Consider the following 18,190-nt stretch of genomic DNA (forward strand, 5'->3'; position numbering starts at 1 on the left):
CCAACCAGAGGGGCACAGAGGGAGAGGGGATACAGTATATACAGGTGAGAAATACCCCAGCTGACCTGCCGGTTATACCTCTTGTTGAGATTTTAGAAATGCCCACCTCTTGTAGATTATAAACCACTAGTTTTTTCTCATGTAAAATGATTTGCTTTAAGTGTCTTCTAAAATTAATCAGCAGCAAACTGTCTTCTTTCTTGTTTCCTCTTTCTTGTTTGTTGAGAAAATTAAGTTTCTGGGATGTAAGAGAGAGAGATTACTTCATAAAATTGAGGGTTTTTTTTTTTAACAGTGGTGATTAAATGAATATGAAAGAATTTTCTTTTTCCTTCAACTTTTTTTCTCAAATACTGGATCCTCTCACCTCTTCTGTCCTCTAATGCCTCAAAAAGTATACTTCAAAAATTGCTTCAAATTAAACAACCCGAGAGGGGGAAAAACATTAAATTTTAAGGGGTAGCAAGCCAAAATGTTGCAAACTATTGCTCTAAAACAAGTTGCGAGTCTTTCAGACACAGTTAAGAAACATTTTTCCTGGATGGAATCAAACACATTCATGCCTTACTCTCTGATACAGTATGGCTCCTCAAATTCCATTCTCGTACAGTATATGTATGGAAAAGATCAAACGTATCATAATCATAAAAAAGATCAACGTGTCCAACCTAATCAAACAACCTCAGCAAGCGAATCTCCAACTGTGACTTAGTTCTTTACTTTCTATATTGAGTAAATTGTTGCCTAAAGGTCCCTTCCCTCGGTTTTCTAACAATATTCTTAACTTCATGGATATTTGCGAGGAAATGGGAAGAAAAAAAATAAGGCCAAAAAAGGAAAAGGAATTAGCATGTAGGAGACTGCAGGAGACTTAAAAAAAAAAGAAAGAAGAAAAAAATACTTGAGAAGAGAAAAAACTTTAAGGAGTGCTGCCTGCTTTAGAGTTTTACTTTGGTATTTGAGATTTGTTTGGCTTGACTGTGGCGAATGAACACCAAGGGTTTTCAAATGTTGTTTCCTTTAGAGTTATTTCCTATCCTGCTTTGATTTCTCCTTTTTACTTCAAGGACTACAGCAGGCTAAGTGGCCAGGGGCCTGTACTACTGACACCATCACATCAAACAAATGAATGACCCTGTCAAGAGGTCAGACAGTGGGAGCACGCACTAAACCTCTGCCAGTGGGTGGGATGGAGAACATGCACAAAGAGGGCAAACAAGGTTTTAGGTTTTAAAAAAAAAAAAAAAAAAAAATCACCTTCACTATTAAAGAAGACTTTTAGTTAAACCAGGGCAACCAGGGCAGAACACAGCTAATGTAGATCAGCTTCTATCCCATGTATAAAACATACATCTACTGTAAATAAAGAAATGCACTGCTCATTCCAAGACAGGAAGAAGGTGTCCAACTAAAACTAGCAGCAATGAGCACCTAGCAAGTCATCACATACTGTGCATGTGATGGGCACATAATCAGAGGCAATCCAATACACTGCTCTCATGAAACTTACAATTACCTTTTGTTTAATTGTGTCAAAATACTGCTCATACAACTATATAGTAATTTTTCAGGCCATACTTTGTGGTGTTGTTGTATTGAACCACATTATATTGTAACTGTGTTCACTCCCTGTGGACATAGTGTGACAAACCTTATTATTTTGTCAAGTTAATACATCTTGCTTCAGGGAATAGTGGTGGTAATGCTGTTACTGAACACTGAAACATTAATATTAGCTAACTATACCCCATTTCCTGCAACTGGAGAAAATAGTCAAAATCCAAGGTAGAAAAATCCCTCCAGCTCTCCACCTTCTCTTAGGTGATGTATTTTTTTTTGTATGAGGGGTACCTGGATCTGTTCTCAGTGTAAACAAATACATCACCGCTATATATGTATGTTTTACTTATAAGTAAACATACACAAATACAATATTTATGTCTTCAACAAATGATCTAACTTGAATTTTTCAAACAGATGATATGATAGTGATAACTGAATAAAACTTAGATCAAACATAGTGTTGTATGGGAATCAAGTCTGTTTCCATTTAAAATGCTTTACTATAGTTCAAACCTGATGAACTAATCTCTCATTATCTGTCATTAAAAAAATTGGTTCTATGACTTGACATTAACCTCTAAACCACACCATGTGACCATGTCATACGCTCGGTAAGAGATCCATTTAAGATTGATTTGGAATAAGTAATTTGTAACATTTGACACTCCATTTACTTTACACCTCTCGCTCTTGTGAAGGCAATCAAGCTCCTTCTGGTTTCTCAGCACCAGTGTGTTTCCCTCCGGTGAGAACAACACATCTCTCCTAAGCCACATAAATCAATGAAGGAACCACAGAAAAACTGTGAGCAAAGAGTCAACAGTGCGTTATCTCCCTGGAATTTAATTGATTGGCGAGCGACACTGTGGAAGACATCCAAGCTTTTAATGATATTGCAGTTAAATAGTCAACAGCACTTTAAAAATGTGCCAAGTTGTCTGCATTAAGAGTACAGTTTCAGTTTACATTACTTCCAAATGTATGTCAGATACTAGTATATGCAAACAAACAAAATTCAGGATGCAACCATATTTGTTAATAAAGAAATTCTTTGTAACTTACAAGCTTCATATCCGACAGTGATATCGTGAGTTCATAATTCAATATTTGCATCTATCATTCAATATACTTGTAATTTTGTTTTGTAGCCTTTCTGGTAAGTGGTGTCATAGCAGTAAGAGGCAATGACTTCCATTATGTAGTCGTCTCTTCTGTCCTCATGGTCTCCAGGAAGCATACAAACTGGCTAATTATGTTTGCCTGATTAAATTTTGGCTTGCCTTCTAACCATTTATCTTATATTTGTCCAGAGATATTTAATTGCATTACAACAGGGATGTTATAAAAGCACTGCCTTTGATATGTGCAGACATGTGTATTTCCATTGGTCCAAATCAGTGTCAGTGTGATTGATCAGTGTTCAGAATATCCTTAGGCTGTCTCATTTCCTGCTGGTTGACTTATATAATGAGGTCTGGATGGAGGTCTGTGTTTCTTTTTCCAGGGTGGCATCTGTTGAGAAACACACAACATGGCCCAGACAGCTTGTGCCTGTGCCCTTTTGGTGCACCAGGGGATGCAGTGTTTCAGTTTCCACTTAAACGCCATTCAGGGTTTTGGGGTCCCATTGTGAAATGTAGTGGTAAGTGTGGTCAAGTATGAAGAGGGCTTTTGGGATCTTTGTGACCTCTTGGAAATGGGATTAGAAGTAACCAGTATCTTACAAAAGCAGTGGGTGTGTTAGAGTCTTACGTCAATCACAGCTCATCTTGCTCCTTTGAAAGCTCTGTTTTTGCAACCTTGACATACTGACATTTTGGAGATGCAACATCTGCAGAAGCCAACTGTTCCAGAGAGAAAACTTATATTTTTGTTCAAGACATGTGATGCAATTGTATGGCAGCCTAAATAAACACTTTGTTAGTGTATTAGAAATTTATATTAGTGGGGTGGAGAAAACAATAGAAACGCATTCAGCAGAATGCAATACAATTCATCAGCACCACAAACTGCAGCCTGCAAAATAAACATGCAGTTGAATCAAAGCCTCTTTAAAACAGTTTCAACAAAAAGTTAACATTATAATCTTCATGAAGGACAGACTTATAGCAGATCTGTTGTGTTGTGTTAGAATGCATTAGTTTTAGTTAGGTGTAACTGATTAAATGGGAGCGTAAAGATACAGCAGAAATAACATGTCTAAGCTGTTGGTGTTTCCTCAAATTCTCTTCTTCTAACCCGTCACAAATGTGCACAATGATGAAAGTTTTATTTTCGTGTTAAGCACTTAACCGTTAACCAAGAATAAGAATTTTGAGGAAATAGTACTATCAAATAAACAGTTCAAATATCCTGGGACATCAGTACCATCTGAGCAGGTATTCTCCACAACGGGTCTCATAGTTAACAGACTGCACCCACACAGCATGCCGACATGTTGCTATTTCTGAATAGAAGCCAGTAGACGAGCTGTCTGCTATGCTGAGGAAGGAGTTAAGCCTGGCCTGTTTATTTTATTTAGAGATCTGAAAAATGCAACTGCAAGTTTCCATCTTGTTACCTGTTGGCTGTTTCTGATCATTAATCAGCTGACAGCGGAGGAAGAGGTTTTCTTTACAGTGCTCTCAGTGCTTAAAGATTTAATGTGTGTTTTCATTTTGTTACTCTGTTTATAGTCTAGAAAATCTGGCTACTATGTGCCATTTATTTTAATAAATATTAAAAGTTATTTAATATTTTCATACACAGGAGAGGCTATCATGCCAGTTATACACAGCACACTCGGCACCAAAGGATGTGTTTTGTTTACATTTTAATCTTGTCGGTAGCATTGACTATAGGTCTGAAAAAATAAATAAATAAATAAAAATCAGTATCCTTATTTTATTTGAAATCACAATGACCCACAAAATAGCCAATTATTGTGACTCTCAGGGACATCACCATCTGGAACACAAGTTGCACTGCAAAAACTAAAAACAACAAAAGTTTGTTGTTATGTTACAACATCCTGGTGCTGCCGACACAAGATTTAACCGAGGCAAGGTAGTAGAACTGGCATGTATAATCTCATTCTGAAAAAGTATATCTCTCACATCTGGTCAGTCGGTTTTAGGGTGGCAATCTGCTGAAGGCTGTTGTAATGCCGACAAGCTGTAATAAACAGCCAGTAAGAATTACAAAGCAATCTACAGTGAAATTTGACTTGCTGGTATAATTCACATTATTGCAGTTAAATTGTATTTTGCTGGCTGTCTGTCTAGATATGTCCACTAGTAGAATAATCTATAATGTATCAATATTTATAGTCTATAATATATCATATTAGAGTGAAACAGGCAGATGTGTGTTTTTTTAAAGAACTATAATTAGTATTCAAATACCTTTTTTTTGTTTGTTTGTTTTTCGTCTACACACTGCAACACTACCTGCCTCAACAACTGGATTTAACTACTGTTTAGTTACATGCAGGCACAGACTGAACACGTGTGTTGGTTGGCTGTGGGCTGCTTTGTGGTGTGTTCAAGCACAACCTATTTAGTTGGCCTTTGTTGGTGCTACTTATTTGAGGTCACCCTGGTGTGTCACAGCCCTAAGAAAGAAAATTTGTCAGTGTTGCAGTATATCCACTGGCAACGGCCCTAAACTTCACAGAACATTTCTAGTGACAGATTTATTAAGTGGTGCGCGCAGTTTGACATGTTATAGATTTAAAAAAGTGAACATTATCACAAATGCCTGCCTGTTACTCCCAAAGCTCCCAAATCTATGCTGCAAAAGGGAACATGGGCAAAGTGGCAGAGCACACTGGTTCTGAGCACTAAGAAAAGCCTGAACTGTGTTTGGGTCCCAGAGTGGATTAGCAGAGTTTATCAGCACCAGCACACTGTGGCACTCATTGCTTGCACTCTGCTGTGGATAAGTTGCTGCAGAGAGCACTGAGTCCTTGGCCTGGGTCAATAACAGCCCTCGGGGTACACAAGGTGCTGGTCAATTAGAAAATGTTGAAACAGTTTCTTGGTCAATAGATTCATGGTCATAGTCTACTCCACTATATATTTTGTAAAAACTAGTGCATTGCTATGTGAATTCATATTTTTACTTTCATTTTAAATTGAAGACTTATCAGATGATTTTAACATGGGACTGGGTGGAGGAAGGAGACTAAGTGAATTAAAGGTATGAGCAGAGAAACACTGAGTTGTCACAAACATGGATTGATTCAGTAGCCATCTGTTCAACTGATACTTTTAGAAATATGGGCAATTAGAAATATAAACATTTTTTTTTTAATAAAGGATATTGTTTTATCATGTCTTCCGCACCTTTGTGCCTCCATATAGCAACTACTGAAGATATGATCTTCTGAATCTACGTCATGGTATGTATCTGCCTAACAGCAACTAAGATTTTAAAAAACATTTAGTTCAAAATTTTACTTCCCGCACCTAAAAACCCTTATTCAGTTACGGATGAGTGAATTTTCCACCTGCCATACAATTCAAACATCTCTTAAACATTTTTTCCTGTCCCTGTAATGGCAAGCGGCTGCATTTCATCGTCCACGTCATGTAACATTCATCGTGGATGTCAAGGACTTTGCTGTCAGTTATGTGACATGGTTTACACCAAGAATGAAAAACTGCTACCATATGGTGCCTTCCCGTCCTTTTCGGGCAAAAGGGAGCATCTTGGACATGCTACATGCATGTCCAAACATGGCTGACGGCTTTTACCACTGTGATGTTTGACAAAGACCATCTGGCCCACTGCAATATGAGCATAACATGTGGCTCAAAGGGATGTTGTTCTCGAGGCTCTTTGAAATGTTAGAGTAAGAAATATGCAAATAGCACAATAAAAAAAAAGGAACTGTGTGAAAGCTTATCAATTATTGAATTTTAATGAAGTGTTTTATCCTGTTTATGTTAACACATATGTATGTCAGCACATGAGTGGGGATTTTACCCGATTTATGAGAAAATGAAAAGGAGTTGAAACAGAGGTGCATTGTGTATTTTAGCAGTTCCTAATTAACAAATATTTGAAATACAACAACCACACTGTAATCATTTCTGATCGTAGCATAGAAGATGCCTTTTGCTCGTCCTCATTCTTTTTTTACCTGCGGGTGGGTTATTATTCATAAAAAGAGGCTGAGTTGCAGTCTCAACTCAGTAACACTCAAAATCTGTTATTTCTTCATGAGGTCTTTAAGACACCAGGGACAATAAATATGATTCAGTGCAGTTAAGTGCTGCATGACCTGCTGTCAGTCATCTGAGTTTGACTCTACAACGCAGTGCTGATGATGCAGGAAGACAATGTCCAGAACTGGCTAATGACTGAGTTACCCGTCAGTCTGTATAACTTCATGCTTTGGTTCTTGGTTTGTTTGCAAAGAATCAGTTTGAACACACACTGAACCAAACTGTACATGATTTATGCGGTTATTAAAGTGCACTAAAAGGGCAAAAGTAACCCAAAAAGTAAATACTGCAAGTTATTTCAACACAACAGCACTGAAACTGTAATGACACATGTCTGCATCAGATATCTGATCTGATCCATGGCTTAAAATGCATATAATCCTCTTCTTAGATGTGATAAACTGTGCAAGAGACCTGTCAGTGTTGTTATGTTTTGGTTGCCGATTAGAGGTCGACAAAAATCATAGATCTCTTCCATGCCCTTATAAAATTCAGCCTCCAGTGAAACATTGCTCTGTAGCAGTTATCATGAATCATTAAAACCATAGCTTATCTGGATTACCGGTTGCCATCAGCCATCATGGATTCATACCTCTAAGATTAAGAGTTCAAATTCTTTTTTTTTTTTTCCTCTTTCAGTGACCCAACTTGCCTGTGGCGTTATTCCAGAAACTAATTCATTCTCTTTTTTAGCATGTTTTGTTGTCAATAAGTTTACATTGAAGGTACATGACCATCTGTGACAGGAAGGAGACAGCAAAGGAGAAATATCCTATTTATACCTGGTGTTAAAATGCACTTGTCAACAACACAAACATGGTATCTCTGTAAGTTTTCCTTCAAATTGTTGTCTTTTATGACTGTTAAACACAAAGCAACTCTAATCATGGTGACTGCTTCCCCATGGATCAATGGAATGCAACAATGAGCAAGTCGTCTTAAAGTCCATTGAGAAAGACAAGTGAAGTCAAACTCAACTATCTTTACAAACAAAATAGGGGTTTCACGGACAGAAATTAAGGCTAGTCCTAGATTTAAACAGCCTTTCAACGCAGACTAACAGAAATCTGGTGTAAAATAGTCCTAGACTTAGCCTAGTCCTGAATAAACTAATCTTATCTTCCTTCAGATTAAGCTGGGTTTAACTTCAGATTAATGTTGTTTGTTAAAGAAGACACATAGATTACTTCGAGTGCGTCAATGAAGATCAGCAACCAGCTAGACAAGTTCTTGCTGACAGAAGTGACCCATTGCAATGTTTTGATGAAATTAGTTTTCACAATCGTTTTCGAATGATAAAGTAAATGCTGTGGAGATTAATTCACTTTTGGCACCCAGGCTTTCATCTGTCACCCAAAGCGGACGGCCTGTACCAGTTTGTCTGCAGGTGCTCATAACTTTACGGCTTTTGGCCTGTGGCACCTTTCACAGAGAAACTGGGGATTTGTGTGGTGTCAGTGAACCAACAGTATGTAAAGTCATTCACAGAGTATGCATGGCTATTTGAATTGAACTGCGAAGACATTACATAAACTTCCCTGATGCTACAACCCAGGCTAACTACAAGGTACAATTCAATGAATATTGGAACTTTCCAGGAGTCATAGGCTGCATAGACGGAACCCATATTCCCACAAAATGTCCCTCTACTCCAGATGCTGAGGAATTCAGGAACAACAAGAACTGGTTTTCCATAAATGTCCAAGGTGCATGCACTCCCCAGTTACAGTTTTCCAACATTGTTGCTTGTTGGAAAGGTGCAACTCGGATTTTCCTTAACTCATCTCTGTATGCTCAGTTTGAAAGAGGTGATCATAATAGAATATTGATTGGTGATAGTGGGTATGCTCATTTTTTAATTTTTTTTTTAAATTATCAATCCATTTATTTTCTCCATGATCCTTCCTTTCCTAGTTTTTGTCATCATGTTTATTGATTTTTATCAAAATTTCATCAAGTGCAGTTTTCACTGAACAGGTTTGCTGTTCCTGTACGGTATCAAGTTGGGATTTTGCCTCTGTGGAGATGCACATAAACATCTTTGAGACCCTACACAGAGAAGAGTATTACATGTAAACAGCAGGTTGCAAACAGGAGCCCACATGCACACCTCCCACATCTCAACAATGTGCCTTGTAGACCTGCAGATTAAGCCAGCTGATTGGGTGATCCAACATCCTGCAGGAAAACTTTCTTTAAGAGTTTGAGTGTATATTTCAGCACAGTGCTGCCAAAAGTGAGTCCAGCAGAGCAGAGAAAAAGACATTTCTTCTCAAGGTACTTAAAATTGCTGGTAATCCCTGGCTATCCTTGTTTTTAATGGCTATGTAAAAATTATATCCCCAATCTTTACACAATAGTCCAATTAAAGGAAAAATCTGAATAAATTAGTGAAGAAACATAAAAAATGCAGGTACTCTGTGGTAGGTCCAGTTGATTCTGATTTTATAACCAGATTGGAAAAGGAAAAGATCAACAAGTCTTTGGAAGAGGGTTCATTGTTGGGGATGGCAGGAGCTTAAGTCCCAAAGATGGCTCAGCCAGCTCGTGTTTCAATGGAAACAGTGACTAAAGTAATAATCTGCTTTCGATGAGTAAATAGGGTCAGCAATTGTGCTTGAAATTTAGAACATTTATTTTACATTTATAAATAGTAACAGTTACATAGAGAGAAAAGTGAGAACTTCACTTTAATAATTTCATGTGCTACTTGTTTTTAAGAATGCATAGTAAACTACAATACTGGAGCTTTGTCAACCCTGGAAACCAACCAATAACATCAAACTTTACAGTTTTACAGTTATTAATCCTTTGTCTTGGTTTGGAAGTCATAATAACAGCTGGCAAAAAGTCCTAGCCATTGTTTTTTTTCATTTTAAAGTACCTAAGCTACCTAACTCAAACATACTTTAATGGGACCTTTCCTAGTAAATAGGAAATGTATATTCAGCATGGTCATAAAAAGACATTTCCCCCCATACTAAGGAACCCTCATGCTTCCTCTGTCCCCCACCAAAACCCACAGATGTGAAGCAGATTACACTCTGTCTTTACCCCTCCTCCTGCCAGCCCCTCTTTCCACTGCAAAGAAAGAAATCATTCAGTTTCAGCCTTTTCTACAAACATCCCCCTCCCCTACTATCCCCTCCCAGCAGCAGACAGGCACACAGACGACCACACTCTCCAGCCAAACCCTAATTGTGTGTGCGTGTGTCTGCATTTTTTTTCTCTGACATGAAGAAGGAAACCGAGTATTTGCTCTCTGTGCTTGTGAATAGTGGTCCCACACCTTTTGAGTCGTTTTGCTTGACTGAGAAAGTGGAAGTGGCAGAATTTAGCTGTGAAAAATTACTGGAGTTAGGTAAGTTTTGTTTTTGGATTTATGAAACTTTTAGGTAGGGTACAGTGTGATGGGAAGCTGAGGCTTACTCATCTTGTACTCCACTGGTAAAGGTAGAAAAACCTATTTTGATGCGCACATTTGTGGCATTTATACTTATTGTGTACAGTTGTGGCTGGTTTTTTCAGAGTTGAAGAGAATTTTCTGACTGACAGTTTTTTGTAGAGAACTTGTAGATATACACAGCACAGTTTCTGTGTATAGGCGTGTATGTGCAAACATATCTCTATTGTACATATCTTTCTAATTATTATTCTGCCAAGTATGTTTTCATCTTACAAGACTCCCTATCACATAACTGTACATAAACACTGAACCGGAGAGGCCTCTCTATCCTATACATGGCTTATTGCCAAACCTTGTTGTCATAGAAACATTGAAGGTGTTGAGTGTTGTGACGCCTGTGAAACACACCTGTTCAAGGTTTGACAAGAGGAGCCACGAGGCTGAGCTGCAGCCACACTACAAACACCAAGATTAGCTCTGACCCACAGTTAAGGAGGAGAACGGCAGGCATGAATATCAAATTCAAAATGGTCTACATTTCATCTAAAGGGATTTATAAATGACACAATTCACATTCAGCTGAAACACTGCGGTAGTTAATTGGTTCACCGACTGCAAATTATTTGGCAACTATTTTGATAACTGATAAATCATATAAGTCATTCCTCAAACAAAAATGACATCTTATGAATTGTTTAATTTGCTGCTTTCTCTGTCCTTTGTGATTATAAATTGAATATTCTTTATGTCCATTTGTTGTACAAAACAGGTACTTTAAAGACATCACAATGGACTTGAAGAAACTGTGATAAGATTTTTTTATGTTATATATATATATATATTTATATTTTTGGGGCCGAATAAATAATGAACTAATCAGGAAACTAATCATAATTAATAATGACAATATTTATTAGTTGTTAGAGTTTATTAAGTCAAAGTGGGAAAATTACAGATTTCTTTTAAACCAGTCGCATATTTTAATGTCACCACACAACACCTACTGGTCATGGTCTCAGCAAATATTCTAAATTGTTTCCTAAAGTTGCTCAGGGCATCTAAATGATAACTAATCAGTTCAAATTGTGTGGTGAATCAATCAGTAAAAAAAAGAAAAAAACAAACAAACAACCATTGTATTCCTCTTAGAAGAACCACTAAACAAGGATTAAATCTGTCTTTATCTAAACATTACAAACAAGGAATAAAGTCTCCTAATGGTGTTCTGCGCTTGTGGCTGTTTTCCTTCTGCAGACGAGCTTCTGCTATTTTAAGCCAAAAGAGTCAGCCTATAAAAAACTGCTTCACAATGACAGCACCGTCAGAGTGAAGCCAAAAAAGGTCACTACAGGCTCCAGTGACACTAATGCAAACACTGCTTCAACTACACCATAAGACGCCAGCGTGGAAACTGTGCAGACAATTTCTAAAGACAAAGGCAACTGCTCCTGCCAATCTTTGATGCGTAGAGGAGCATGTGTGCTTCTAGTTAGCAGGCCCTTTAGAGACTGAATTAATGTCACTGAATGTCCTTTGACTGGTGCCTTTTACTGCTGCCGTGGTAATTGAACACAGAGACAATAAAGTTATATTTTAAGATGAATTACATTTAGATTTGGCTGTATTCTGTCATTAGGCTGGAAGCCTTGTTACTCTTTGGCATAAGGTTTTGATCCAAACAATTGAAGTAAAGCTTCACAGTGATGAAAAGTTTTGGACATGATGTGCTCCAGCTCTCTAGTCAAGAGGCTTTAAATATCTTTGAAGATGAAGACGGCATTCGGCAAAGTGTTTTCTACTCTTACCAAAAACAGGTTTCAACAAATATGCTTTCAATTTAGATTTTTAACATGTTCTTCTAAAGATTTGCACATTTGAGGGAATACACCAAATAATATATAAGTGGCAATTTTAAGCAAATATCTACTCTAGTTCCTGGCTGTTTGCAAATACTCACAAGTAAATATTATCTGTTATATTCAAACTGTCCCAGTCATAAAGCCCATTCATACAGTGTGAGATGTTTAATAATACACATCTAATGAGTGTATCACCTCAGGCAAAACTTATTAAACCCATTTTATTCCAGTTGGTGATAGTCTGTACTTTACAATGCTCATGTCAATCAAAAGAAATGACCAAACTTATTACCCTAACATCATGAGGTCTCTGGATTGTGTCTCTGCTTGCAGTCTGTATTAGTTTGAAGGCTTTTGTTTACTACTCTTCTCATAGCTCCTGAAACATATGTGAGGTCACCATTTAAAGTAATCAGAAACAGAAGGAGTGACTGACAGGGCCAGCCAACAGTTGGTTGTTTTATTGGTTTGGGCCACACCACAAACCCATCTTAAAATAAATAGACAATTTTACGGTGTCTGTTCTACCTCTACCAGCAAGCATGGCTGGGCAATCATCGCGTGTTTCTCAACAAAACTTGGCAATAGGTTTTCAACTGGCAACTGGCTATTCAACTGACTCAAATTTTCAGTTGAGCTATGAGAAGTTGAAATAGTTTCAAGGGTGCTGTAAGAGTAAACTGCAGCTGAAACCAAAGGTGCTCTGACAGCAGAAAGAGCTCTGCAATGCCTCTACCTCACAGGCCTGGTTCAGGTTTTCAAATATATTTCCAGATGCTGAGGAGGGACGCCTGTATGAGAGTCTGCATAATGATAAAGTGACGCTGACTCCATTTGACTAAGCACTGTAACACATGCAGAGGAGGAGGAAATGCTTTGAGAAAAAAAACAAAAAAAAAGCTGTGATGTGATGAAATCTGACCTGATGATAGAAAGTTTGTAAAAAACAGCTACCTGGATGAATAGCTGTAATGAAAGATCCCCAGACAACCTGGCAGTTACAAAAAAAACAACACAAACACGGCTGCAAGGGGTGTTGTCAGCTTTTACAGCCATAGCGTGACATAACTCATGCTAAGCCATGGCCCAGCCACAGAGTGTGAGGCCCTCTCAGTATATAACCACAACTCAAGTAGCACACAACTTTGTGCAACATTTCTATGTTAGTAGACAATGGACAAACAATCACATTTCTCCAGGAAAGCCTTTCTACTGTCTCCTGCCATATGGATTTCTGTTGAAGTAATTGTAATAATTAGAATATATGAGAAACTGCATACCTAATTGTGGAATTTAAATATTACTGAATACTTAACAGTGACATTTAAATGCCACAGAATTCTGTAATACTTTGAAAACCATCTGTCTGACTTCATGTGATTTGAACTCCCCACTTTACTGATTTCAATCAATTTCAAGACTTGTTGTAAGTAATGAAGTGTGCAATATTCAAAAGACAAAAATTCAGGTATTCATACTTTTGTGCTTGGTGAAATTCAGGTAGCAAAATCCAAGATGAAAAATTGAGCTACAGAGGATAGGATCAAGGTCCGATCGACCTTAAACAGCCTGGATGTTCAAATTCCAGTTTTTCGTCTTGTATTTTTGTGTCTACATTTCACTGACCCAATTTGAGCAACATGTTTTTGGATCTGAACTTGAATAATTGAACTTAAACATGAAAATTGTGTGAAAACTGTGAAACCTGGAAGTTGTTTAACTTGAAAAAACACCCGAAATGACCTTCTGGAAATTTCACAGGAGAATTCAAACCACATACAATTTAATATATGCTTTATAAAGAAAGTATGTTAATACTATACATTTAGTGGAATTTTAAGAAACAAATCTGCATTACATATTCAAGGTTAAGTGGTTACATCTTCTTTGAGGTGTCAGTGACATATTACAGAAGTTCAAGATAAAGGAAATGTTTGCTGTTAAACCATACATGGCACAAACACAGCTAAAACATGCAGTGTGACATTCAGAGTGTCACATTTTTCAGCCACTAAATATTAAAGATTGAACAGAAACAATTTCTATATTACTGAAAGCTATAGTACGACAGAAGGAACGATGCCTGGGAAATGCACACAATAAATGTCTAAAGGTCACGAGACAGTCCCCTTCATGTGGTTTAGCCTTTAAAGTCAACAGAACACCTTTCTTTTTGGCATAATAACTACCCTCATTGTTTCTGTCATTTTGATGCTGTTAATGTTATTTAAATCGACTGTCTGCCAGTGAAATTTCACAGTTGAGATGTGCTTCGAGTCTGTCTGTGATGTGTGGATGCTTTGATGCTTTTTCGCCCACCCAGCCCCTCTTTAAGAAGATACACGTGCATAGATATGAGTGTTTTGTGCATGTTCCCATGTGTAGGTGTCCCAATGCTGGCTCCACATTCTAAGTTTGGGACACTTTATAGTACTGCAACTGGTGCTGTTAATGACTGATTTCCTTCAGTTTTTGTAATTGACTTTTTATATACTTATTTTCTATTTCCTTCTTTTTTATTCCCTTTTCCTTAGGGTCATTATTATAATTTATGATTCTTGTCTTCATTTCTATTTTATATCACATCTTATTGTTATTTATTTCATTTATTTACATTCACTGCTATCTTTGTCATCTGTTCTACCATACTATCATGTTAATCCCTATGGAAAGGGCCTGCAGGATGGGGTGTAAGCCAGGGAGCAGAGTATGCTCTGGGTTAGAATGAGCAAAGTGGAGAAGCTTTAATTTAAAACTGTGATAGTGGACAAATGAGGGTCCACTCTATTATCTCAGTTCTCCCAAGTTCTGCAGAACTATTGTGTTTTTCAAACAAATTTAAATTTGCTGATGATGATGCAAATAACCTTTAAGTCCATTGTTTTACTCCAGTTTTGCTGACTAAGTTTATTGTTGGTAATGATTCATGCTAACATGTCGTCTCAATAGACAACATATTGAAAGTAGCATATTTTAACTGTACCATATCCGTGTCAAACCAAGCAACTTATTCCCTGTTACTCACCTCCTTCTCTTTCCAGGTTACCATGTGGCGTTGTTGGATGCCCTACATCTTGGCCTGGGTATCCATGGCAACCCCGACACACTGCCAAAGTGGGGATGGTGATTGGGGTTCAGGCTTTGACATTTATTCTACCATAATGGCCGCCAATGACACATTGCAGGCAGCTGGTGATGAGCCTGCGAGGATGAAAAACAACCATGACTGGATCACATCAGCAGGATTTTCACCATCACCCTCACCTACGCTGCACTATGAGCCCCAACCGGACAAATGCTCGGTCCACTTTAGCACTAACACTGCTTCAGCTCGAAGGCTGAAGGCCCAGAAAGAGGAGCTGGCTTATCTGCAAGCCATCCAGCATGGAAACAAAGCAGTGATGGAGAACTTGGTGCAGTTTGTGGAGGCAGAGCTGGGAGATCAGCGTTATGAGGATGTGATCAAGGAGAATGTCATTGGCATCCAGGAGGACCACAAGAGCTGCCACGAGGTCGTAGAGAAAGCCGAAGAAGATCTAGAAAAGCAGCTGGAGGGAGACATGCTGGATGCCATTGCTGGGATGCAGAAGTGAGTGCAGAAAATCAGATGTGCTGAGCATCAGAAGGTTAATGGCTGGAATGTAAAGAGAGCAGCTAAAAATGATCAGCTCTTGTTTGTCGGTGTACCAAGGAAAGGTCTGTGTTAAAACGATGTCATTGCTTTTCATCAGACAGCTGAAAACTACTTTGTTGACTGCCCTTTTTGTCCCTTTCCCTTATTTCTATAAATGATATTTGGCACCCAGACTTCAGACCTCAGACCACAGAGGGACCACACTGTCTAGTTAGCATCTTCTATGTGTTGGTTGCCAACCAGTCAACCAAGCAACCACCAACCATTCCCAGCAAAGCACCTTCATCCACTCTGATGAATTCAGCATTCAGTGAAAGTAGATGGACAGTGCCAAAACAACAGTCCCGCAAGAGAAAATTAATCAACAACATTTTGGGAGCATTTTATGTCTTTATTAGATTGCTAATCATAAAGAGATGAGCAGAAATTAATGGACAAAGTGAGACCATTTGAGTTCATGGTCGGCACCATAACCCCAAGACCACTGGGGAGCTCTAGTCAACAACTGTTAAAGTCATTTATCTATCAAAAATGTTGCTGGCTCAAATTTAAGGATTTGCTACTTTTCAAAATTCTGGATTTTATTTCAAATTCATAATTTTTGGGTTTTGGACTCTCTCTCAACCCACCACGATGAGGTAGATGGCGCCCACCTTGGGCCTGGTTATGCACAAGGTTTCTGCCACTTAAAGGGAAGTTTTTTTCTTACCACTGTCACCAAGTGCTTACTCATGGTGGGAATTGTTTGGTCTCAATATCATAACGACTTCGGTCTAGACCTGCTCTTTGTGAAAAGTGCTTGAGGTAACTACTGTTGGGATTTGGCGCTATATAAATAAAAACTGACTTGACTTAGCTATTGGTTGGACAAAATAAACAATATGATTCACAACGCAAATTCAGCTTGGGTTCTGAGGAATTGTGACATCCATTGACAATTAACAGATTAATTTTTAATAAAAATAATTATTAGTTGTGGCCCTAGAGATGAATCAGTCTGAATGTGGTAACCTGACATGCAGCAGCATGCCCTTTAAAAAAAGGTTGAGGTATCTAAAGCAGACACATTCATTTGCTAGTAGAGTACAAAGTGGCCTAAGGACAATTTATGTCTAGACATACAGATAATACACATATCACCGTGCACCTCTAAAATGACTATTTTTTATGAATTGCACTAAATGTGTTTGCAAAATTACCCTCTCCCTCTTGTTGCCCGTGTTATGCTTTAATGTTTGTGATTTACTCAACATTATATATGATTCTGTATTATATATGATCTTTCATGTTACATAATCTTTCCAATCGCATAACCAGCTTATAAAGCTACCATATAGCTCTTAGAATGTACATCATTTCCTAAGCTCTTCTTCCACTTACTCTGCTGTCTCTTTCTTCCTCCCCTTGACTCCACCTGGTGACCTGGATTGTTCATCCTCTGGAGCAGAATCAGAGAAGAGTCCCTGGCGTTTGAAGACATGCTTCGTGCTGCAGCAGACATCGCCAACAGGCTAGAGAGCTCATCACAGGCCCTGCAGACGTCATTCACCAAGCAGCTGAAAGACATTATCAAAATCCATCACTAGGAAAGTGCTGAAAAGCTTTTTAAAACTCTTCACACATCATCCTATTACTCATGGATGATGTTTGGTATCCCGAAAGACGCAATTTTATTTTTTATATTTTTTACCCATATGTGCTCAAAAAAGCTGAAGCTGTGACAGGAAGGTTAATAATTTCACATCATGTGAAAAACAACAAATGGATTAAAAAAATAACGTGTTTCCCTTTCACAGAAGTGATAACCTCGTAACCCATAGAGTGTTTTTCCATCCTGGCATTATTTGCGGAATTTGTGAGGTCAAACATGGCAACAGTATGTGGTGGAGCTTTGAGCCAAGACGAGTGTTTATGGATCAAAGTAGATTGGCCTTCAGAGACCAAACATAATGACTCTGTTAGTCTTCTCCAGAGAAAGCTATGGTACAGCCATCTGGTTCCAGGGTGAGGATGGAGGCCAGGATACACTTACAATGACTAGTGTGTTTCAATGGACTTTTTGTTTTTGCAACAAAAATAGAAGCAGAAAACTGCAACAGGGACAGCTTTGTTACACAAGGATATCTGTTGTTTGGAGAAAACTATGAAATAACCGGTGGATGAGGGACAAGATATTGTATAAATGATCAGACAGTTCCTGTCATTAGGAAGAAATATGCAGGCACACCATGAGAAAACATGATGCCGCTCTTAAAAGAAAGAAACTGAGTATGCACATTGTTTAAAGAAATGCTTGCAAGATTATGAGCATTTACTGGCGTTACCCATTCAAACATGAGAACAAAGCCTTAGTTTTGTTCCATTGTTTATTCATTCTTTAATCCCGCCAAGACTATTGAGAGAGAATGCTTTGATATTTGCAATCTGAAAATGTGTAATAATATGAATTTGTACAATGTATATGAAGTATGTATGATCCAGTAAACAGCAACAAATAACAAATCAGCCTTTTTTGGAA

The 18,190-nt window shown here is 38.0% G+C and overlaps 2 protein-coding genes across 16 annotated transcripts in view; one reads left to right on the forward strand and one right to left on the reverse strand.

The window, feature by feature from the left end:
• The window catches only part of baalcb (BAALC binder of MAP3K1 and KLF4 b), an 89,069-nt gene that overhangs the window by 60,224 nt on the left and 10,655 nt on the right, over positions 1-18,190 (reverse strand). For all 14 annotated transcript variants that reach the window (XM_071479147.1, XM_071479145.1, XM_071479146.1 and 11 more), the window contains 2 exons: positions 17,053-17,228; positions 15,064-15,239 (listed from right to left, as the gene is read on the reverse strand). The gene's annotated coding sequence lies outside the window, so the exon portion shown is untranslated. The remainder of the gene's footprint in view (positions 1-15,063; positions 15,240-17,052; positions 17,229-18,190) is intronic.
• On the forward strand, positions 1,364-18,174 carry LOC139622053 (uncharacterized). 2 transcript variants are annotated; one of them, XM_071479132.1, is made up of 3 exons: positions 1,364-10,134; positions 15,080-15,627; positions 17,120-18,174. In XM_071479132.1, exons 2-3 carry the CDS (start codon positions 15,086-15,088, stop codon positions 17,256-17,258), a joined length of 681 nt encoding a protein of 226 aa, XP_071335233.1. In that variant the 5' UTR covers positions 1,364-10,134; positions 15,080-15,085; the 3' UTR covers positions 17,259-18,174. The 2 variants fall into 2 exon arrangements, with proteins under 2 accessions (XP_071335233.1, XP_071335232.1); XM_071479131.1 differs by lacking the exon at positions 1,364-10,134 and having other exon boundaries at positions 13,279-15,627.

The sequence above is a fragment of the Trachinotus anak genome, unplaced genomic scaffold (genome assembly GCF_046630095.1).
Source record: "Trachinotus anak isolate AG129_WGS33_773 ecotype Australia unplaced genomic scaffold, CSIRO_AGI_Tana_v1 ptg000005l, whole genome shotgun sequence".
Taxonomy (NCBI): domain Eukaryota; kingdom Metazoa; phylum Chordata; class Actinopteri; order Carangiformes; family Carangidae; genus Trachinotus; species Trachinotus anak.